The sequence below is a fragment of the Haliotis asinina genome, chromosome 6 (assembly GCF_037392515.1).
Source record: "Haliotis asinina isolate JCU_RB_2024 chromosome 6, JCU_Hal_asi_v2, whole genome shotgun sequence".
Classification (NCBI taxonomy): Eukaryota; Metazoa; Mollusca; class Gastropoda; order Lepetellida; family Haliotidae; genus Haliotis; species Haliotis asinina.
The window spans coordinates 3,662,064-3,687,509 of NC_090285.1; the positions used below are offsets into that span (position 1 = coordinate 3,662,064).

At 38.6% G+C, this 25,446-nt stretch overlaps 1 protein-coding gene across 1 annotated transcript in view; it reads right to left on the bottom strand.

Annotated features, from left to right (window-relative positions):
* The window catches only part of LOC137286485 (potassium voltage-gated channel subfamily KQT member 1-like), an 88,199-nt gene that overhangs the window by 6,807 nt on the left and 55,946 nt on the right, over positions 1-25,446 (bottom strand). The window contains exons 3-9 of the mRNA XM_067818377.1: positions 23,947-24,037; positions 19,676-19,802; positions 13,895-13,973; positions 12,984-13,080; positions 6,608-6,748; positions 5,203-5,313; positions 925-1,020 (exon numbers count right to left, since the gene is read on the bottom strand). Coding sequence (XP_067674478.1) covers positions 925-1,020; positions 5,203-5,313; positions 6,608-6,748; positions 12,984-13,080; positions 13,895-13,973; positions 19,676-19,802; positions 23,947-24,037 — 742 coding nt within the window. The remainder of the gene's footprint in view (positions 1-924; positions 1,021-5,202; positions 5,314-6,607; positions 6,749-12,983; positions 13,081-13,894; positions 13,974-19,675; positions 19,803-23,946; positions 24,038-25,446) is intronic.

The following is a 25,446-nucleotide window of genomic DNA, read 5'->3' on the forward strand; positions in this document are numbered from 1 at the left end:
CTGTATATAGCTCACCTGTATGTGGTGCACAGCTGTGTAAAGCTCACCTGTATTTGGTGCAAAGCTGTATATAGCTCACCTGTATGTAGTGCATGGTTGTGTATAGTTCACCTGTACGTGGTGCATGACTGTACTTAGCTCTGATTACACGATGCCTTTTAGAAAGTGGTCAAATGCAACATATGTCATATTTGGGATTTCACTTTCTTAGTAAAGTACAAATTCTAGTACTTTTTTCGGTTGAGTCCCATCCGGGATTCGAACCCGCACCCTCAGAGTCAGGCAACTAATCGCCAGCACACAAAGTCAGCCGCCTAGCCCGCTCAGCCACCGCGACTTCCGCACTTACTCCTGCAACCCTTGGAAGTCGCGGTGGCTGAGCGGGCTAGGCGGCTGACTTTGTGTGCTGGCGATTAGTTGCCTGACTCTGAGGGTGCGGGTTCGAATCCCGGATGGGACTCAACCGAAAAAAGTACTAGAATTTGTACTTTACTAAGAAAGTGAAATCCCAAATATGACATATGTTGTACTTAGCTCACCTGTATGTTGTGCATGGTTGTATATAGCTCACCTTTATGTGGTGCACAGCTATATAGCTTACCTGTATGTGGTGCACGGCTGTATAGCTCACCTGTATGTGGTGCACAGCTGTATAAAGCTCACCTGTATGTGGTGCACAACTGTATAGCTGATCACTTGTATGTGGTGCATGGATGTATATAGCTCACCTGTATGTGGTGCATAACTGGCTGTACATAGCTCACCTGTACGTGGTGCATAGCTGTATAAAGCTTGCCTGTGTGTGGTACATGGCTGTACATAGCTCACCTGTATGTGGTGCACAGCTGTATAAAGCTCACCTGTATGTGGTGCACAGCTGTATAAAGCTAACCTGTATTTGGTGCACAGCTGTATATAGCTCACCTGAATGAGAGATGCTGCAGTGGGAATCTGTCTGTTAAAATGTTTCTGCCTTTGCTTCTGCTGAACCTTCAAGGCAAACCCCGATCCTAAGATACCCTGTAACCAAAACAGTAGTGAAATAGAGGCTCCAAGAAAGCACAGGACAAAAATAGTGACCCATCACACATATATATTAACAGATGTCCACATAGTAAATAGTTTATCTGTTGCTTGTGATACAACCTTTGGGACCCTGTTGATTTTCACCACAATGATTCAGTGTGATGTAACATGTTTGTAACATTTAGACAGTCCATATTAACTGGGGATAGATAATCCAAATATTGACTGGGAACAGATAATCCAAATATTCACAGGGGATAGATAATCCATACATTCACTGGTTACAGATAATCCATATATTCACTAGGGACATATATACAAACTATTCATAGGGACAGATAATCCAAATATTCACTGTAGACAGATAATCCATATAATCAGGGGCACAGATATTTGCTATATAAACTGGGGATAGATAATCTGTATTTATTCACTGGGAACAGATAATATATACATTAACTGGGAGCAGATAATCCAAATATTCACTTGGGATAGATAATCCATATATCCAATGTGGACAGATAATCCAAATTTTCACTGAGGACAGATAATTCATATTACTCTGGGGACAGATAATCCATATAATCAGTGGGACAGATAATTGATACATTAACTGGGGCTAGATAATCCAAATATTCACTATTGACAGATAATACATCTAATCACAAGGAACAGATAATCCATCAATCCAGAGGGAACAGATAGTCCATATATTTACTGGGGACAAGTTTCTGTTAAAGTCAACACTGTTACCCTGGTTTACACATTGGTAAACTTTACAAAAAATTGAGAAAACTAAGCATCATGTCTATGTTAAAGATACCACAGGTTCAGTCTTCCATGCATTGTTCAGATTAAAAAAACTCTGATCATAATTCTGTTAACGATTTCAATGATATCAAAGGTTTAATATTTCATAAATGGTTTAGCTTACAGAATATGTAGCCTCAGTCACATCAAGATATTAATAGCATCTTCAGTTTTAACGTCCATGGATGGTTAGTGTTGTGAAAAATTAGGTCAAGGTGATTACGCATGTTTAAAAACAGGATTGGTTCAATATCCCATGGATTGTTCAGCATCAAACAACTTTTATTTGCAGGTATCCTGTTGTATGCTGAACCACTTTACATATTGGTTTACTCTGACAGTATTTTCTTATCCATTTTAGTTTGATAAATGTCATTCCATTAATTTTGCAAACATTAATTGTGTTGAAAAGCCAGACAGAGGGTTGTTCATAGGCATCCCTTCCAGAAGCCAATCAAGTGACAGTTTCTACAATATCTGTGCACTTAACAAAATCCAGTGCAATACAAATGTCAACCTCACAAAACGATCAATACTCATCAAGCCTGTTTTCCTGTTCACATCTAAGTATACAGGAATGGCCTGCCTCATCCTTCTGATGCCATATAACCATGACAGCACAAATACTGGTCATGCTGTTGCATCACAGCAGCAACAGCAAACAACAGCGTCAACAGCATCACCATTCAAGGTTGGAATGTAATCTTAATATAATACTGTGCCATTTCTCTACAGTTCTGAATGGTGACCTCCAGGGCTTGCTTCTGATGAACAGACATGGCCCAAGGGCTCAAATATTTGTGTGACAATTAATTTGGAGGAAGGTAACTTAATTTACCATTTCATCTTTAAAATGAGGGGCACTGAAAGATTATTAAAAATTTTAGTAACACATTCAAGAGATTTCAAATTAAACTGTGCCAGTACTTGTTTACCAAGATGCTTTTAAAGAGCCTCGATTCCACCTATTTTGCAGCCATTCTATGACTGTTGCACTAAGACATAATTATGGCCAATCAGCTGGTAAAGATTCAGTTTAAATTTCCTTTACACAATCTCCATTCTGAAATTACTTGAAATGTATTTTCCATTCCATCCATGTAACGATTCCTCTCACAAACAAGGTACATGCTACCAGTTCCATTAATAACAAAATATGATCTCAAACAATCTGTTTCACTGATACATAGTCTGACAATGGTATTTCCAACTCCCATTTTTTCTGCCAACGGAACTGTACAACAGTAAGTAAACTGTTTTTTTCCTCTTGGCATTATGGGTATGAAGTGCACAGAATGAAACAAAGATTTTGATAAGCTGCGTATCAATCTGGAGCTTGAACATTTGATATTGATTGCTGACTCCCAGTTATTGGCCAAACATGTTAATCTGTCAGCAGCCTGTGTCTGTGCCACTGATTGTGATACACCCCTCAGCGTTAACCAAACATTCTCCTGCCGTTCTGTCTTCAAGGGGAGGAACATTCTTATATATCATCCTGTCTCTCGTCTCTTTATCTCCACCAATCAGCTGATTACTCTATTTGATTAACCGATTAAAACATCATTGCCTTCCTCTTTTAGCTTCTTCTTGTTTGTCTAATCCTTTTCCCATCAAGGAATGTTTTTTAACTGCTCAGTTTGGAGACCCTTGTCTATACTTCAGCTATCTGTGGTGCAATCCAACAGACATAAAAAAACTGCTTTTTTTTCAAGAATCTTCAGAATACAAGATGTGCTGATCCTTCTCTGACCATGGGAGTACTGATTACAGCTTATGTTTCAGGGTCTACAAAAATTAAAATTATCTCTCTGGAAGAGCGTGGACTAAAATTAGCTCACTTGTTCCCCTTTTGTGATATTGATTTTCAACACTATTTGCTTAATGGCACCTCTTCGAAATAAATGGAATATTTTACTCAGATTCAATTGTTTTTTTGCCTCTGCCAGTAGTTGTCAAATCCTATTGCATGTTGTAGGGACATAAAATTGACCTCAATGCATAGCATTTTTCACAATTTATCTCCAAATCTTTAATTCTAGTTTTTGCCAGTCAGTAATAACCTAGGTTATACCACATCTGGTGGATATAAGAAAATAATGAATCCGTTTCCACCTCCCAGTGATGGCAGGAGTTTATGTTCTTGTTCCTTCACCACCGACGACAGAAACAACTCTCCTAAGGTGGAGGTCTGACAACTCACCTACTATTATCAATACACAGATACATGCCTTGGAACCAGTGGTTACTAGATGTCTTAAGTTCATTACTGTTTCTGTAATCAGTAACTTAAAACACTGTGGGGTGTCGAACTACAACATTGTTGAAGCTGGTTAAAGTCTGTATTGAGTTGAAACAAATAATGCTATGTACAACAAACATAATATCATACAGACAAAAAAAAAAAAAACTGCAGGAACTTTAAATACATACTTCCCAAGGGAAAGTTTGAACTGTCTTGGCACATCTCATCCAAACATCCCAATTATATCAGTTGTTTGTCACATTAAAGGCTCATTATTTGATGAGGGGAGAAACTCTGGGCTACAAGATTTCCCATTTGGATAGGACCTCTCAACAGAGCAAAACTCTATCAATGTATCTGATGTTGCTAAAACATCAAAGGCACTGACAGCATCATGATGCGTCCTTATGCTTTACCTGTAATATATTTCCTTCCTCACACATACTTTAGGTAACTGTTCTAAACTAAATTCAATTTGGAAATTATTACATACTGTTTAAAGGTACGTTTACATGTGAACTGATGTACTGTGAAACAAATCTGTACCATTTCAAAGATTACTGTAATGAGTTCAATGAATGATAAAAGGTCAGTGAAAATCTTTACTTAACTTTGCATCAAAACGCAGCTGTTCACAGGCACAATATTTGCATATGTTTTTCAGCAATTTGATGAATGATCCTCATGCAATTCATCTGCGTATCATAAAGTTTGCAGTTGTTTCCCTCTAGTTAGTGGAGAAATCAATCTTTGATGCAACCTTTCTCATTCCACTCACTAACACTGGTAATGCAATGTTAAATGATGAGTTGGGGCAAGTGAAAAAAAATACATGCACATCTTAGTGACATATTTCATACGTAGGAGAGTTGTATTTTTTAACAAGATTTTGTCCAGGCATGCTCCCAGGCTGATTTCACAACAGTCATCATTCCTTTCATCCAAGTATTCTTCCATGTCAGCAGTTATAGAAATCTTTAACATGGCTGCCACATCATTCTTAACTTTATTAACCAATCAAAATGCAGGTGAAATAAAATAATTTCTCAAGGAAATACTGCCCAAACATCAGACAATACAAGAGAATTTATTCAGAAGAATAATAATGACATCATACATACTGCAGGTAAGGCGAAGAATGAGATGGCAAATACGGAGAAACAGGAAGCCACGATACGTCCCATCCAAGTCTGTGGAACGGTGTCGCCATAGCCAATAGTTGTAACCGTTATCTGAAACACATGCAGATCAGTCAGCACATCAGTGCACCAAGCTATGACATGTTTCTACCAGAGGTTAAAATGACTGACAGCTTTCCTACTATCAGAGAGCAATCCTATTTGTTGTGGTCGCAAAACAACTTGAAGCTATTGGACCTCGGAACATTTGTTTAGTTGGTGTTGACAACTATTATTGATTAATCTTGGTGACCCATATTCCCATACTAATGAAATGTCAATCACAACATACTATTTCAGATGTTTTTTCAATTATATTAGTGATAGGCTTTAGCTTTCATCTATACTATGGTGTTCTAACTCAAGGGACAGTATGTCGACAGTTGTAAGTGTTTTGAAATCACGCATGAAATATTTTCTGATGGTGGTGTCACATCTTTAGTTCAGGGGTGATGCACAGAGCTCTGCACAGTGAAACCAATGCAAGCACTGCACAGTGTATGCCGGCTTCAGTCATATTGTTTATTAGACATAAATAATAGCTTGTGTATGCTGGTTTCAGTCTTATTGTTTTATAGACATAAGTAGTAGTTTGTGTGTTACTCTTTGGAATGAGTTACAAAATACTTTTGTCAACATTAGATTAGAAGCCCATGTTTAGCAAAGATTAAATAATAATAAACTTCTGTCCATTAAACCACTTTCCTCCCCAGTTTTCCATGCAGTAAGTCTAGTGCCTCTGTCACCTCATCACATTTATCAAAGTCTATTCAAGTGTTTATCCACTGTTTCTTGTAGGAGTCTACATATTTAGCTGTACATGTCAATAAATATAATAAAACATTGAAGAACTAACTCCACTTGCTTTCATCGATGGAGGAAGAAACCCGTTTATTTATATCACTACAATCACTATGTCATGGCAAGGCTGAATAACTACAGTACTATGAAAGGACAGATATCCATTCTGTTAATTCCTGACATCAAATTTGTACGAAATGGCAACATATCTTTCAGCTCAGAGGCTAAAATTTCGAGTTTTCTTAACATCTTAACAATGTACTACATTCAAAACAGGTGACTGTACATTATGTCAAAATCTGCATAGCTGAATGTAAGGACAAGCTACTCACCACGTCCCACCAGAGGGCATATATATCTGGTTGCAGGGACAAGCTACTCACCACTCACCACGCACCACCAGAGGGCATCTATATATCTGGTTGCAGGGACAAGCTACTCACCACGCACCACCAGAGGGCATATATATCTGGTTGCAGGGACAAGCTACTCACCACGCCCCACCAGACATCATCTATATATCTGACTGCAGGGACAAGCTACTCACCACGCCCCACCAGAGGGCATCTGCATAGCTGGTGAAATCTGTGGTACCATCCTCTCCCACTGCATCTTTCTCAGCCAGATACACAAAGTAGGAAGAGAAGATGAGCCCCAGAAACCCTATATACAGTGTTGTTATTAATTCCTGCAAAGAAACAGAGACTTTTTGTACAGTGTTGTTTATCAATTCCTGCACGGAAAGAGTTGGATGTTCAATGTTGTTGGTATTATTACAGCCTTATACAGTGTTGTTTATCAATTCCTGCAAAGCAAAAATGTTGTTTATTATTTCCTGCAAGGAAAGAGACAGACTTATACAATATTTTTTATCAGTTCCTGCAAGGCAAAATTGTTGTTTATTAATTCATGCAAGGAAAGAGAGAGTTTTATACACTGTAGTCCATATACACACTTGTCCATATGCACTATAGTCAATAGACACTATAGTCCATATATGCACTAGCCAATATGCACTATAGTTCATATACACTATACTCCATAGACAAGATAATCCATATATGCACTAGTCCATATACACTATAGTCCATATACACTACATCTACATCATTGCAATTTATTCCTGCTAAGAAATCAGTTACCTGACATAAAGGAATCAACATTCAGTATATTGAATGGTTAATATTTCTTTCACGGAACTGCACACCCAATAAAGAAAATGACCAACCTTTCCTTCAAGGAACTGCCCACCTAATATACAAAATGGTTAATTTTTCCTTCACAGAATTTGATACCCAGTACACAAAATGTTTAAATTTTCCTTCACAGAATTTGATACCTAATACACAAAATGTTTAAATTTTCCTTCACCAAATTTGATACCCAATACACAAAATGTCTAAATTTTCCTTCACAGAATTTGATACCCAGTATACAAAATGGCTACATTTCCTTCGAGGAATTGACCACCCAATTTACAAAATGGCAAACATTCCTGATACACAAACATGCAATTACTTCTTTCACATAAACATAAACCTAATATCTTTAAAATTGGTGTTATTCATTACCACTGAACTGCATCCCCTATTCCAGACCTGTCAAATCTCTGGAAAATGAAACAATGTAGACAACCCTGACATATTTTGCAAAACAAGAGAATGACCTACACGTTAAACATACCAAAAGTCTTGATCAGACTGTCTGTCCAGTTCCAGAGACCCCCTGTTACATTCAGTTTAATCCTGAACGACGCAACTTGAGGTAGTTTGTCTGCTGTAGTGTGACCAAATGCTAATCTGTCATACACAGAGATTTAATTTCCATATTGCAATGTCCATATCTAGTTCGGAATGACCCTCCGTTCCTTCAACATCTGATATGACCTTTAATATGTTTGTGGTGTTAGTAAAACAATGTTTTAAACTGAATTAACTCTGACAAAGACTTCAATTATAAAAAGGTCAGTCCTGACCAATATCTGAGCTTGAAAATAATCACTATTGCAAAACATTTTTTTTCACTTCCACAAATCTTGACGTTTGTGGTGCCTAATCTGAAAAAGCTACAGCCTCCGTGACACTGTAGGGGAAATGAGCCTGTTTGTGCCTGAGATTCCATAACATATTTCTATTTCCTGAATGTTATTAAATCTAAAATGCTTCCTTCCCACTGGGCAAATTAGTTGTAACCCCCATGAAAACAGAGCACCAGTCCAAATATAGTTCTTTTGAGGAGACACGTTTTTCATGTTGTGTTTTGAGAACTGTCATGTAGGGAACGGCATACAGCTTCGACAAATACCATTTCAGACAAATCTAATTTCGAAGAATATCCCAATTCCATTCTTTCCCCCCAAGGAAAACCACACGAACAAAACACGAGTGATTATGATGACAATAGAGGCACTCTACCAGGGCAATGACTTCAAGGATAATATTGAATAAAGGAGATCTCCGTACAAAGGATAATCATGGTCACTGACCATCATCTTGTACAAACAACTGTCAGCTGCTAAATCAACATGTGTTCTCTAAATGAGTGCATTCTATTGTATTTTTCTTCAAAACTCATCTACTGTCAATATGTCTCTATTCAATCAGATCTTTTATAGAATATATGAGTCATGCAGAATCTGGGACAGGTCATTGTAGAGAAGCCTTTCTCATATTGACAGCAACTTTCACTATGTTTATACAATAAAGAGGGATGTCAGTCCTTCCATTGAATGATACTAAACACCGGACCAATCTATTTTCATTCTTCAGGACTTTATTTTACAGTAAGCTGATGATAGGAAGCAAGAATAGTGAAGATGATATTATGGACTAATCTGAAATATAACTTCACAAATTCATATTCATAAACTATATATCATGCATGTAATGTTCTGACAATGGTTCATGTTATTCAAACATAAGTTGTTTGAAATGACACAGAGATCTTTTTTATTTTCCTTGTTTTCTATTGATCCAACAAAACTTTTTCAAAATGATATAACAGCAATAATAATTGAATATACATAACACATTTGACAATATTATTTTATGGCTGCTCTGCCTATGTTATATACGGACAAGGAAAACCAGGTAAGTGAGGCAGCTTCTGAATACAATATTAGCACTGATGACTCACACATGAGCAAGCTGATGTCATTGTGAGTTCTCACTTGTCCAACCACTGGTAACTATAACATGACACCTGAAAGTACAAGCCTATTTTGGAAAGTAATTCCTCTACCTAATTAACTTCATGTACATATACAATGTTTATATAAAAATGCATAGTAGAGAAACTCATGTTGCATGTGTCATTATTTTGTGGATCTACTTATAAATGTACTACTGATCCTCTCACACACATGCACAAACTCACACATTCACACACTCACAGATGTAGAAAGGGTTTTGTTGTTTCTATCCTTCATTCAACCTCAAATCAGATGCACACACTGGTGCTGTTTCCTAACATGGAGTAGATATTTTAGATATAATCAGTTTGTTCAGGATGAAGACAAAATTCATTTGTCTGAAATGATGAGAATCAACTGTGATAATTGAATACCTTGATAGTATACATTCATACAGAAATTCTGCCAAACTAAACAAAATGTCCTCAGGTAATGTATCCTTCAGGTCATATAGATGTGGGTCATGGTGGTGATTCCCAGATGAAACCAATTCCCAACTTTTGGTTTCACTACACTAAATCAGAATCACACACTCTCTGAGTGAGTAATGTATGTAAACATCTGAAGAGATAGAGACATGTGAGCGCTGTGATTGGATGAAATAGTGTAAGAATTTAATGTTTTGTATAAGCAAATCCACCCACTAATTATAACTGACCACAATTTTAAGTATTCAGTGCTGTCATTTTGATCACTATCACCTATGCTTATTGAGTGTACAGATATTTTCCAGTAGGTGACATTTGGTGCGGAACTGGGGTTGATGTGGTCAGCTTCCTCTGCTTGGATAATTGGCAGGATAAATTTGCCAGAATTCATGTTTTTATTTTGTTTATAAATGACAGCCTTTACCTGTGTGTACATGGAATTGGTGTTGACAGGCTGAATGATTTGAAACAGAATATAACTTCAGCACAAAAGTCTACGGGAAAGCATTTGGTAACCTTTTGTCTCTGTTGAAATACATATATTTAATGGTGACAAACTAAAGATCATAATGCTGGGTTTAAACCTAGTAAAAACAGATAATGCCATGTCAAGGGAAGCAACTCTGTCTGAACCACCTGTCGTGACTGAGATTTCAAAAGTAAGGGAGTTTTATGGATCCTAACACTAACTGACAGTTAAGTGCTGGCTTCCATTTGTCCTTTGGCAATCACACATCAATACCAGTTAACTGTTGGCATTGCTTGTGTAACCTCCATCTTTGCAATCTTATCATGTTTGTTGTTCTTACATGTACATAATTTTACATATGCTCTTTGTCTCAAAGCCCGCATTCATTAACCTGTGTATATTCCGATATGTTCCTCACAAGAAGCTGAGATCCATTTAAAACTCTCTTCCACATGTGTATCACTTTGAAATGAGATTTAAATAGGCGATTTCAAGAGGTATTATTCCATGTGTATATTCCGACATGTTCCTCACAAGAAGTTGAGATCCATTTAAAACTCTCTTCCACATGTGTATCACTTTGAAATGAGATTTAAATAGGTGATTTCAAGAGGTATTATTCCATGTGTATATTCCGACATGTTCCTCACAAGAAGTTGAGATCCATTTAAAACTCTCTTCCACATGTGTATCACTTTGAAATGAGATTTAAATAGGTGATTTCAAGAGGTATTATTCCGTGTGTATATTCCGATATGTTCCTCACAAGAAGCTGAGATCCATTTAAAACTCTCTTCCACATGTGTATCACTTTGAAATGAGATTTAAAAATGTGATTTCAAGAGGTATTCAAAAGTGATGGTTTTCATCTTTACACTTGGTTATTTCTACTTATCTTTTGTTTCCTAAATAACAATCAAGGGTCATAAGAGTATTTCATATTTTGAAATAATGCTTTGTCAAACAACTGACCAGGTTGCCCTGGAGCACCTGCACACCATGACATCTATCATCACGTATATATTTGATTATTGACAAATCAAACAATCACTTCATGTTACAGGGTGAATAACCAACCATGGATTTCCACTGATCACTGCAAATGTAGAAGGTAATTGCACCATCATCTATGTCAATCAATACTTGTACATGTACAGTGTACTGGTCAATCAATTATCAGTCATTATGTACAGGCTTTGTGGGTGACCATGATTTCAGTCAATACATCCACTGGTCAGTTGGTCAGTTAAAAAATCATCGCATATGAATGAGGTAACAGCTGAGTTAATGGTAGAGCTTAACTGGTAAGCCTGTTTTATTGAAGAAAACAGCTTTAGAATGAATTATTTTAAGTTAATTGTAAAGTTTGTTCCCATGTATCTACTTTATAGACTATATCTGTAGGTCTACTTAATCATGTTCATATTATGTGAAAATCACTGACTCAAAGGTACATCTGCCATAAAGACTTTACCATGATGCTGACCTAACATTGGCACGCACGCACGCACGCACGCACGCACGCACGCACGCACGCACGCACGCACGCACGCACGCACGTACGCACGCAAGCACACACGCAAAAAGGATACAATGAGTACTGCTCTTCACTGCTAAAAGGGCTAAAAACTATACTCTCACTGAAATTCAGTTATTTAAATTTCAAAAAATATTTCCTTATCCGAATACTGGTATGCAAAATTCCCACTGTTCTCATAAAATGACAGCATTCCTATCTTGGCTTAACCCAACAGTGTTGTAAATGTGAGTATTAACCAACATAGACCACTGGCAGCAGTTCCGTCAACACTGGGAGTGGGGGAAGACTGCCTGAAAACAATTTATGGTTCCAATACGCATGGTGTAGCCTGGTGTTAATGAAAGAAAAAATGTCTAATAAGCTATTTATGTACTGGTGCATACTTTATGCAGTTTCCTAACGAAATATGGTGTCTTTTAAAGTAGAATTTAATCAAGTCATATCAAAGGTTTATATGTAGGGTTTATGCTGGTAACATTAATTGAAATAATCAATGATTGGTCACAAATACAAAACGGCCAAGTAATTGATTATGTTTTCTCATAATCAAACACAAAAATATTCTGAAACACTTGTTTGTAATAACAACACTTTTCACAGGGTTGGTCTTGTCCATTACATTTCATAAGCCATACAAGCGTATTCCAAGTCATGAATGAATTTATCATAAAGACTCCAGGAAACTTGCGTTCTTAAATATACTAGTCATACTTTAAAGATGTCAAATTTGCCACAGCATTTTGGGCAATTTGCAGAAATACAAAATAACTATATGTTCTATTTTTAAGGGGGGGGGGGGGGGGGGGGGGCATTAACAAACATAACCAGGAAAATTTGATATATGACACTAACCAATTATTTCTGATGATTGATTGGTTGTAATGTGGTTGTGGTAGTACCCACCACTAGTAAACAGACGTGGGTGCTGTCTTAAATGTGAGCCCTTTCTGAGAAAACTGACAAGGCCATACTGAAATGTCCATCATAAAATAACATACAAGATCTAGTTCAGAACTGAGAGAAATTTTCCTTTTATTTGTGTGACAATGAGGGTCACAGAGAAAGAGAAAATCATATCATACAAGAATAGTTCCCCTCCCCGTCCAATCAAAAAGCAAAAAAATGAATAAAACAAACATTTGACAAATGCCCTTGCTACAAATAACTGTCAAGTTACCTTGTTTCTCAAAGCAGAGAACAGTTTGCAGCTATGATTATTTAGACTGCAAATCAAAATAATTGTAAAAGTCGTTTATAAATTTATTCATTGGAATAATGTTGCTGTTGATGACGTACCTGTCTATGTATGTACACTACAGAGCCTAGTAGCCGCCAGGTGCCGCCCTGTCGGTCCACGTGCAACATACGCAGAATCTGCAGGAACCTCACTCCTCTGTAAACAAAACAAGTTTCAATACAAGGTTGGCATACAAACATAAATATATAAACCACTTACTGAGATGAACATTCTGTTGAAAGGAAAGGCTATTGTTACAAGGAACATAGAAGAAAATCTCTTGTCATTAACACATGATCGAAAAATGTCTACATTAAAAATGCAATAACTAACTGACCTCTGCAGAAGTACAGGTGCCAGACACCCACTGAGTGAGTGAGTGAGGGGGTTGGTGATTAAGTGAGTGTGTTTGTGTGTGGTTTCATGTGTGAGTGGGTTGATGAGTGCATGGGTTGGTGAGTGAGTGGGTTGGTGAATCAGTGGGTGAGTGGGTGAGTGAGAGAGTAAGTAGGTTGGTGAGGTAGTGGGTGGTGAGTGAGCAAGTGGATCAGTGGGTGAATGGGTGAGTAAATGAGTTCATGGGTTGGTGAGTTCATGGGTGAGTGGTTGAGTGAATGAATGAGTACATGGGTAAGTGAGTGGGTTGATGAGTGAGTGTGTTGATGAGTTGGTGAGTGAGTATGAGTGAGTGGGTGAGTGAGTGAGTAAGAACAAGATAATGTCACTTAATGTAAATCTGGCAGCACAATGGCACAGGAGAATAAATCAGATCATGCCCATTCTTGACTCATCAGTTATGTCCAGGTGGTGACAATATACTGTTGTTGATATTATATGTACCTGTACTGTCTTGGTTCAGCACTAAGTATTCATGATACTGAGGCATCTCAACATGGAAACAGGTGTTTGTCAAAGCATGACAGTTATTGTGATCTTTAGATAGTACAGGTGTGTTTTGTGCATGTCTCACCTGATGGCAGAAGTAGCGAACACCTGGCCGTTTGAGCCTACAGAGAGAACCACTATAGATGCAATAACTACAAGGAAATCTGAAATTAACAAAACAAACATATTAGAGACTGGTAATTAATCACAGTATATCTTAGAGTTTTTACAAGCACTAATAATACAGACCTTCCCCACTGCTAGTCATATTTTAGGATGACCTTCCCATGTAATAGCACAGTTTATCTAACTGGAAAGACAAAAGCCAAGGCACTTCATATTTTATAATACTATGTTAATTTTTTCATGCTCTGCCAAACTACGGCATTACTTTTCATAACCATGAGCCTGTAATATCTTTTACTGTGTGAGTTGATTCACTGTAAGTGTAGTGTACTCTATATTTAACCTCTAATGATGTTACAGTTATCAGTGTTCCATTCACAGCACAGTGTTTCAGGAAACATTTGCACATAAATACATATTTACACATTGCATTCATAAAATTCATATGAAATTTCCATAAAAGTCTGCTCAACAAAATATAAACTATTGTTTATTGCAGCTGTTAAAAGTATTTTATAACTAGATCCAGTGAAACATGAATATCATTCAGTGTTTTTGGTGTTTTTAAAGCACAAACTGAATCAAACTAGAACAGCTGCCCTAACATTTTCCTGTAGACAAACATTATGACCTACATTCACACACACACACAAATTCACATTTCTGCATTTATATACCACCTGTGCAAATCTTCTTCACAATTCACGCTTTATACATCACTAGCCCTAATAATACTGATTGCAGATGTTTACAGACAATCTAATGTCTGATCTTCAAATGAGGACCCTCACAAATACATGGACACAGTTGTTACCATAGTAGTGCTGAAAGATGTGAAGTGACTGGTATGTAAGTGATAACAGAATAAAGAGATGGACATGGGAATGTCAGCTAAAACCAAGGTTTTCGTTAACGGGGCAAGCCTATCATTCTTGATGGAATGCAGATAAAATACACTTCACTATTGAGGATGTCAGTTATAAAGCCATAAAGCCACAACATTATCATGAGTAGAATCACACCTGTACCACAACACTGTCAGAACCAGTACAATGATGCTGTCAGCCCCTGTACCCCTGTACCAAGATGCACTGTCAGTCCCTCCACCACGACAATATCAGCCCCTGTACCATGACACTGCCTGCCCCAATACCATGACACTGTCAACCCCTTAACCACAACACATTCAGCTCCTGTACCATGACACTGTCCAATATCATGACACTGCCTGCCCCAATACAACACTGTCAACCCCTATACAATGACAATGTCTGCCCTGTACCATGACACTGTCTGCCCCATACCAAAACACTATCAGCCCCAGTATCATGACACTGTCTGCCACAGTACTATGACATTGTCTGCCACAGTACTATGACATTGTCTGCGACAGTACTGTCTGACACGGTACTATGACACTGAATGACCAGTACCAGGACAATGTCTGCCCCAGTACTATGACACTGCCAGTGCCAGTACCATGACAATGCTCCATAGGAGCATTACGGCTATATCCCCTGCATGGAAGACATGTATCCTCAAAGCTGTGGGGTTGCTGAGCATCTACTGTGGACATGACAATGTTGTAATGCTGATGTCTCTCACGCAGCACCTGACACCGAGCCCACAATTTTCTTAGGATTAACTGCACTTCTTTACAAGTAAGTATGGCTTCACTGTGGTGGGTCTCATTTCTTGCTAATGGTGGAAGCAGACGGTCAGTCTCATTCTAATCCAAGTCAAGATTTAGGTCTTCAGATCAAACTCTCTCAGAAGCTGTTGCACTGCTATAGCTATGATAATCAGGTTTAGACATACACTCATCTTTCTAAGCCAAAATGTATCACTCTCAATTTAGTCACCGTTGGAATCAGCATGGTGCTTATCTAGCCTTGAAATGGCACTGTCTGATTTGACAAACATACAGGCCACCAGGGCATTCTGTCTCACTGAGTTGGAACACTTAATATTGGGCAGGCTTGTGGTGCTAATACTGTTAATTCAAGACCAGGAAAATGATGGATAACATCATCTGCATTGTACAAATGCATTGTTTCAGGGTTACCTCTTGTCCCTACATGTGTCTGTACAATACGGAATCTGTTTCCCATGATACTCCATGCCAAGATTACACTTAACCGCTAAATGTCACCACTGTCATGTCAGTTAATTGTTATTCTTTTGGCAAATCAAACTAAAACTAAATCTACTTGAAAAACAATAGAATGGTAATGTCTGTAAAAGTCAAAAGGGTTCTAGTCGTTTATATCTTGTTGATATTCTTTTGTTGGTTCTGCCATTCAACCTCATCCACAAACAAGCATTGCACTCCCACCATTCAGTTTCCACAGCCTCTATCCTCTTACATCCCCCAACAAACATAGCTCTCCTGACACTCATTCCATCCTCTTACATCCCCCAACAAACATAGCTCTCCTGACACTCATTCCATAGACTCTATCCTCTTACATCCCCCAACAAACATAGCTCTCCTGACACTCATTCTATAGACTCTATCCTCTTACATCCCCCAACAAACATAGCTCTCCTGACACTCATTCCATAGACTCTATCCTCTTACATCCCCAACAAACATAGCTCTCCTGACACTCATTCTATAGACTCTATCCTCTTACATCCCCCAACAAACATAGCTCTCCTGACACTCATTCTATAGACTCTATCCTCTTACATCCCCCAACAAACATAGCTCTCCTGACACTCATTCTATAGACTCTATCCTCTTACATCCCCCAACAAACATAGCTCTCCTGACACTCATTCTATAGACTCTATCCTCTTACATCCCCCAACAAACATAGCTCTCCTGACACTCATTCTATAGACTCTATCCTCTTACATCCCCCAACAAACATAGCTCTCCTGACACTCATTCTATAGACTCTATCCTCTTACATCCCCCAACAAACATAGCTCTCCTGACACTCATTCCATAGACTCTATCCTCTTACATCCCCCAACAAACATAGCTCTCCTGACACTCATTCCATAGACTCTATCCTCTTACATCCCCCAACAAACATAGCTCTCCTGACACTCATTCTATAGACTCTATCCTCTTACATCCCCCAACAAACATAGCTCTCCTGACACTCATTCCATAGACTCTATCCTCTTACATCCCCCAACAAACATAGCTCTCCTGACACTCATTCCATAGACTCTATCCTCTTACATCCCCCAACAAACATAGCTCTCCTGACACTCATTCCATAGACTCTATCCTCTTACATCCCCCAACAAACATAGCTCTCCTGACACTCATTCCATAGACTCTATCCTCTTACATCCCCCAACAAACATAGCTCTCCTGACACTCATTCTATAGACTCTATCCTCTTACATCCCCCAACAAACATAGCTCTCCTGACACTCATTCCATCCTCTTACATCCCCCAACAAACATAGCTCTCCTGACACTCATTCTATAGACTCTATCCTCTTACATCCCCCAACAAACATAGCTCTCCTGACACTCATTCCATAGACTCTATCCTCTTACATCCCCCAACAAACATAGCTCTCCTGACACTCATTCTATAGACTCTATCCTCTTACATCCCCAACAAACATAGCTCTCCTGACACTCATTCCATAGACTCTATCCTCTTACATCCCCCAACAAACATAGCTCTCCTGACACTCATTCCATAGACTCTATCCTCTTACATCCCCCAACAAACATAGCTCTCCTGACACTCATTCCATAGACCCTACCACTTCCATCCCCATCCAGCACCCTCATACCTCACATCAAACTCCAACCTAACACAAGACAATCACATCCTTCTCTCACACCCCACCTTCAAACCCCATCTTATCTAACACTTCTTTCTCACATCCCACTCTAGCACCATTTCCTCACATCCCATCCTAACACCCTTCTTGCAACTCCTCCCCCCCTCCACCCCGTTCCAATCATCATTCCCTGACAGTCACCTTATATCCTTCTCTCACACGCCACCCTAACATCCCTTAGCACTCACCCACCCCACCTAAAACCCCTCCTTCACACCCACTTTACACCCTTCTCTCAAACCCCACCTCTAACACCCATCCCCACATCCCTCCCTCAAACCCCACCTATGTTACCCGCCTCTCTCACACTCTACCCTCAAACACCACCCTAAAGCCCCATCCTACACCATAGTTCTGAATGAGTATCACAGATTTCTTCCTCATCTTCCAAGTCATCTTCAAGATAGAATTATGTGAAAATCACGCACATTCATTAGTCATTCTGCCAATCAGTCTTTCAGAATTAAAAAATTTATATATACATAGATCAGCCTGTTCTTTTTTGTTCTTAAAATGAGAAAATTGGAAAAATGCTTTGATTATTAAATAAGATCCAAATAACTTTGTTTGTTATTTTCAAATCAAACCTGGCATCATTCATTACTTTAATATCCTAATATGCTTTGACATCCTTCCCAACTATTGCACCTATCCAACAATGGACGAAAATATACAACTAACGCTATCTAACAACCCTCAAGCTGTTAATCTCTTGGCAAAATATTGTATGGCCCTTGTATCACATTGCCAAACTTTATGTATTTGTATACATACAAATATATCTAGCCCTGTGGCACCTGTACAGAATTTTACACTCAATCACACATTCATTTCATTAACACATTTGCTCGGTTCCTGGTATATTGAACAGATATCATGAAGTATTCCATTAAGGAATCAACACACTTACATCATTGAACCTTCACATTTTACTTTCATGACCTGGATGAATAGTTTCAAGGAGAAGCTTCTCAAAACCTAAACCTTCCCTGAATCAGTTGGCAGGGTAAAAATATGTTAACAAGAACTCTTTCAAAAGTCTGTCTGGAATCAAGAGCTCTGTCTATGAAGCCACTGAGATGAAACAAACTGAAGTGATATTTGACTGTTATAACACCATAGGTATGTTTACTCAAGTACCAGCAAATACCCATTGATTTCGCTACTTCCTCGGCTTTCTACGTCAAGTGAAATCTAATCGCGCGTCACATCCACGCATGGAATTCAATTACTTTGTGGTGAGAGATGCCAAGAGTAAACAAGGCACTTCCACCATCAAAAGAACCTACACCCTTCAAGGATGAATCTACAGCAAATCAGTTTGATAATCAAATATCAATTAGCTGTGAGTCAACAAAACTAATATACACACAACTACTTCTTAGTGGCATGAAAGTTCACGCGTGTAGTGATCATCCGATCCCACTGAGCACAGTTCACATATTGTAATCATGAAGGTAAATGTTTAAGATTGAGATTGGGAGCAATTAATCATTAGTTGGACTGATCTTGCACATTGAGTACATGGGTATTGATATGAAACGTGGTGGTCAATGCTCTCTGAATCATGCATCATGGGGAATTTCCACATGCATTTAAACAGGGCAGTATGTTTTCCTCATAGAGCCAAGCTAAAGCTGTCTTGCCAGCTGATTCCCCATCCCTTGAGACTCACCACTCCAATAGAGGTCTGCTGTTAACCAACTCTAGTACAAGCCAGGGCAGTATCTCTTCAAATCTACATACATACTCTGTTAACAGATTCTTAAAGATGGCAATGTCCAGTTTCTTAATATATCATTCAAATGGCTTTAAAATGAAAACAATGACTCCTACTCTCTTTTAAATAGATCCTAAATAACTTCAATGGCTGATATTGGTGTTTCCCAAGTGTCCTGTGATGGATTGAAGACCTACTCACCTATAACTGAAATGGGTTTCCGTGCAAATCGTAATCGTCCCCGAAATCCCATGTACTTGCTTCGGCATCCGGCCGACCACAACCGGATCACGTACTCCAACCCAAAGAACACAACCAGCACAATTTCCTGAAAATGATCAAAGAAAAAATTTAAACTCTTAACTACAAGTAAAATATGTAAATCTTCTACCAAAACACACTTCCCCTATTGGAAAGTTTGATCTGAGACAGTAATGCTGTTTGAAACTTTTACCTTTAAAGGCTTAATCTGGGGCTTGAACAAGTTCCCTTGCAAATGTTTTCCTGGGACTGCACATTCTCTAGTAAAGCTCTATCAATGATTTCTACTGAAACTGTTGGCAAAACTTGTATTAATTTTGCAGGACATGGTTATCTTATTAATACAAGTCCATGCAAGACAAATCCATGCAAGGACGATTTGTAATGACAAGGGGATTGCTATGACTATGGGACTACTTTCCTTGGTACAACTTAGGTCTGATCATATTGATGTCATGTTGATGTCATGTTGATGTCATGCTGTGTCATGAGTTGACTCTGAGCCAAGACGTTACTGGCCATGATGAATGTGCATTTCAACAAACAAAACTGATGCATCCTGGACTCTTTGTAAAATTACAAACAAATCATACATCAACCATTAAGTTAGTCAGAGATTCAATCATCTGTTGATTCCAGAAGCAGAACCAAATTGTTTCCTTGAGGATTGCTGTTCAGCACCCAACAGATTAGTGTTTTTCCATTACAGACGGCCTCCACCTGCACTGCCCTCTGTGTGATGTAGCACCAACAGACAAATGAGGCTAGACACCAGGCTCTGCAAGCAGCAGGATTACTGACAGACGTTGGGCCCAGCTTGACACCTTCATTTGTTTCCAACCTCCATTAACACAGGCTTGCCCAGTTAAATGTTTTCTTCAGCTGACCAGGTCCAATCAGACAAACAAACTCCATGATTTCAGCAGTTCATGAACAGATTGGTCAGCCTACTGGGCATTGCTGTCATTCTACAGACACATACATTGTATAGAGATGGCCAAATAATCTCTCCAAAGAGAGTTCACAAGTTATAAATGTGCATGCATCTGTCTATCTCTCTATGTATGCATGTGTGACTGTGTTTCTCCATCTGTCTGTCTGTGCATGTGTGTGATGGCGGACAATGGAATAGCCTCTTAGCAGCAAAATGACACAAGGAAAACTGACAAACGTGCATTTCATAACAGGTCAAATTATAGAAAAAGAATACATGAACCATAGTATGGCTTGAGTGAGTGAGTCAGTGGAGTTTTATTCAGCAATATTCCAGCTATTATGGCAGCGGTCTGTAACCAGACAATCCAGAAATCAACAAAATAAGCATCATTCTGCACAATTAGGAACCGATAACATGTGTTAACCAAGTCAGCGAGCCTGACCACCCGACTCTGTTAGTCGCCTCTTACGACAAGCATAGTCCCTTTTATTGCAAGCATGGGTTGTTGAAGACCAGTTCTACCCCGTGACCTTCATGGGTCAATATGGTTTAAGATGGATTAATGACCCAAACATGAGGATTCAACAACCTAAAACAGCATGTCAGTTCTACAGAATCAAGTCATTCAACTGATTTTCCCATTATATATTTCTGCAATGTCTCTGTGTGTGCAATCTTGACAGTCAACATACACTATGATAAGTTATTAAAGATATTGCACGTCTTATCTGGAACAGTCTTGCTTGACGTCATAGTAAAACATCTCCAGTTGCTAAAGACAATGGGTCTGTTCCCAAAAGCCCAACTCAATGGTGATCCATCCATTTAGGTACATGAGTTCCTGTGTAGCCAGGAAGACCATAGCTGGGAAGACAGGGTTTGTGTTCGGATGAAGCTGGGGTGGGATGATGTAAGTCCCTCCTCGACCTCAGTCTATAAGGTCTACACACCTGCTTTACTACCATCAAGTCTACAACTAAAGGTCAACCCAGCCATAAAAACTTACATAAAATGTGTGTTTATACATCCAAATCACAGAGAGTCTAAACAGACAATTACAACATTGATTTGGGCCTAATTTGGTCGTCAGGAAATGAAGCTTTCTTGAGGAAATGGAACTTGTCTTAACTCACCATCTTTGGTACAATACCTAACCAGCCCAGCATCCCAGGGTCCACATGAACACTGAGGTTGATTGTCAGACAGTGTGTACTTACAATCAGGAAACCAGGTTTAAAATCTTATGTCTGTTTGACATGAAGGAGACAGTTCTATTTGTACAGTCATAAATTATATTTGATATCTCCTATGTTATACATTTGTAATACGATGGTTGGAGTTACGGTAATAAGGTTAATGCTTCCTCTGTCATATATCTCAGTGGCTCGTCATTCATGCTCCTTCAGTTTTTACTTGCAGTTTCACCATTAAATGAATTCTTGAATCTCATAGACATGGCAATGATCAATATTTTCATGGTCTACTTTCTTCCCTTGACAACCTTCTTGGCTCCTGCTGAAGAATCTACTGGGGGAATGTATCAATAGTTCTATGTACAATTCTCTTGATATCTTTGTTACTCTTGCTGAATACGTACATTTGATGATCAATCAATATTCTTTAAAAACTACTTTCTTGATATCTTCACTGGCGTTTGGTGAACACTTGCATTTTGTGACTAATCAATACTTTTGAAGAACTACTTTGTTCATATCTTTGATGGCACCTGTTAAACACTTGTTTCTGGTAATTAACAGATTAATTAACCAATATTCCTATGAACTACTTTGTTGATATCTTGATGGCTCATGTTGAACACCTATATCTGATAATAAATCAATATTCTTTATGAACTGCTTTCTTGATATCTTTGATTGTTCCTATTCAACAACTGCATCTGGCATTCATGTAATATTCTTCAAGAACTACTTCCTTCTTTGTTGTCTACATCTGAACACTTGTATCTGGTGATTAATCGATATTCTTTGACAACTACTCTCTTGATATCTTTGATGGCTCCTCCTGAACAGTTGTATCTGGTGATTAATCGATATTCTTTGACAACTACTCTCTTGATATCTTTGATGGCTCTGCTGAACACTTGTATCTGGTAATTAATCGATATTCTTTGACAACAACTCTCTTGATATCTTTGATGGCTCCTGCTGAACACTTGTATCTGGTAATTAATCCATATTCTTTGACAACTACTCTCTTGATATCTTTGATGGCTCCTGCTGAACACTTGTATCTGATGATTAATCGATATTCTTTGACAACTACTCTCTTGATATCTTTGATGGCTCTGCTGAACACTTGTATCTGGTAATTAATCGATATTCTTTGACAACAACTCTCTTGATATCTTTGATGGCTCCTGCTGAACACTTGTATCTGGTAATTAAGAGAAATTCCTCAAGGACTACATTCTTGATATCTTTGATGAATCTGTGTAATGATCATATCAGGTGAATTAATGAAGAATCCTATGATCAACGTTGTTGATATCCCTAATGGCTCTCATATATGGTAGTTTCTGAACATTCTTGCTAGGTCTGTTGCTGCAACATTACAGTATGGCACAGATTCATTTTTCAACAAGAACATAAGCATAGCTTGAGGACTGCCACAAGAATCCATCTACAATGCAAAATTGGATGTTAAGGGTGAATGTTTCCTGATGAATCTCTGCTTGTCCTTGCCAGTGGTTTGGAGATGGTGTGGAGAGCAGTTATTCCTAGTGACAGTCCATGTTGGTGGTAGAGGATCATCGTCTGGGTTGGCATCACATACAATGCATAGATTTGATGACCTATCAACATTATGTGGATCAAATCTTATGAATGTCCAGTACTCATCCCATTTTCCCAGACCAATAAATCAGAATTTTCTGCTCCAGAATAACCACACAAATCCTCACAGAGCTTTGTCACAGTCGTCTGTCTCAGTCTGCAAGGTGTCATAACAGTGTTTTGGCCAGCCACACCTCCACACACGTCACTGTTTGATGTTCAGTGGGGAAGGGTTTGAATGCAACCTGCCTAAACTTTACTGGAAGTTGCAACAGTTTGGACAAGCTTTAAGAAAGAATGGCTGAGGATACCAGGGGAGACAATCCAGTATGTCCAGATGTTGTGTTTGACTGATGAGTGCGTGGAATCAACGAGACACTAAACTTACCCTACTTGTCCTTATATAATTACTCTACCAATCATTTCTGAATAAATTTGGGGATTGACAAAATGCATGAAGTCTTGTATAAATGTGAACATACCATCCAGAAGAGTGTTTCGTTGGCGAAGGCTGTGTACTGCTCTATGGTAGATAAGACACTGAAGATGAGGCAGATGAGCACCATCATGAAGCTGGAACAGACAACACAACCGTCAGTAAGAAGGAAATTGTAGTATGGCAGTTACACATAGTCAGTATAGGGCTTGACAGATACACACGTCAGTACATGGCTACATTTATACACATAGGGGATTATATGTCCAAGTATATACACAAAAGGCAGTACACAGTCAAACATATACACATAGGGCAGTATACAGCCAAATTTATACACACAGGGCAGTACATAGCCAAACATACACACATGGTTCAGTACATGGCCAAATATATACACACAGGGCAGTACATAGCCAAACATACACACATGGTTCAGTACATGGCCAAATATATACACACAGGGCAGTACATAGCAAACTCTCTCTCTCTACATATATATATATACACATACACGCACATGCACATGCACACGCACACACACATACACAGAAAGGGTAGTACATGGTCAGATATATACATACAATATGGTATATGGCCAAACATATACCTATAGTGTGGTATATGGCCAGTTGTATACACATAATTCAGTATATGGCCAAATATATACACATAGGGCAGTGTATGGCCAAACATACTCACACAGGACAGTACATGGCTAAATATATACACAAAGCACAGTATATGGTCAAACATATACACATAGGATGGTATACAACCAAATATATACACATAGGGCAGTATACAGCCAAATATATACACATAGGGTAGTACATACAGATATATATGGCATAGGTGTAGACAAGAACATTAAGGCAAACAACTTTAAAAATCTGTTTTGAAGGTAAAACCTCAGTAAACATCAAACACTGTAAACCTGTTTCCAATAAATGTCCTCTATGACATGATAATCAATTCCAAGTCACTACAGAAGTGCAGCTTCTACCGTAAGTGTTGGACAAACCACACAAGAAGTGAAGTCTGTGAATAGACACACACTGCTAATGTGTGTGACGGTAATGCCAGCTATTAAGTAAACAACGAGTCAGTATGGACGTGAACTATGTAACAGCCTAAGCCTCAACCATCCACAGCCAAGTCAGCGATGTTGCTGTGATAGCACTAATGGACCTTCAATAGAACACAGTGTTGATAGAGTTAGTGGACCAAATGGACGTGACAACACTTGACCATGTTCATCTTTCAACTAACATGACAGCCCCAGGCTACAGAGCACAGTAGCATCACTACATTGGTAAGTCTAGTGTCTTCTACATAACAGTGTCACTCAGAGCCATGGTCATCATTCAGGACGAAGTCACATTCAGTATGTGGAGACTCAACAGATGTTCAGACACATGATGGAGGGTGTTGTCAGTAGCATGGAGGTTCTAGTCGGCATTAGGAAGGATGTAGTTGGCACAATGGAGGATGCATTCGTCACGAGGCATCCGTCATGAGGAATGTGGTTTGTATATATCATAAT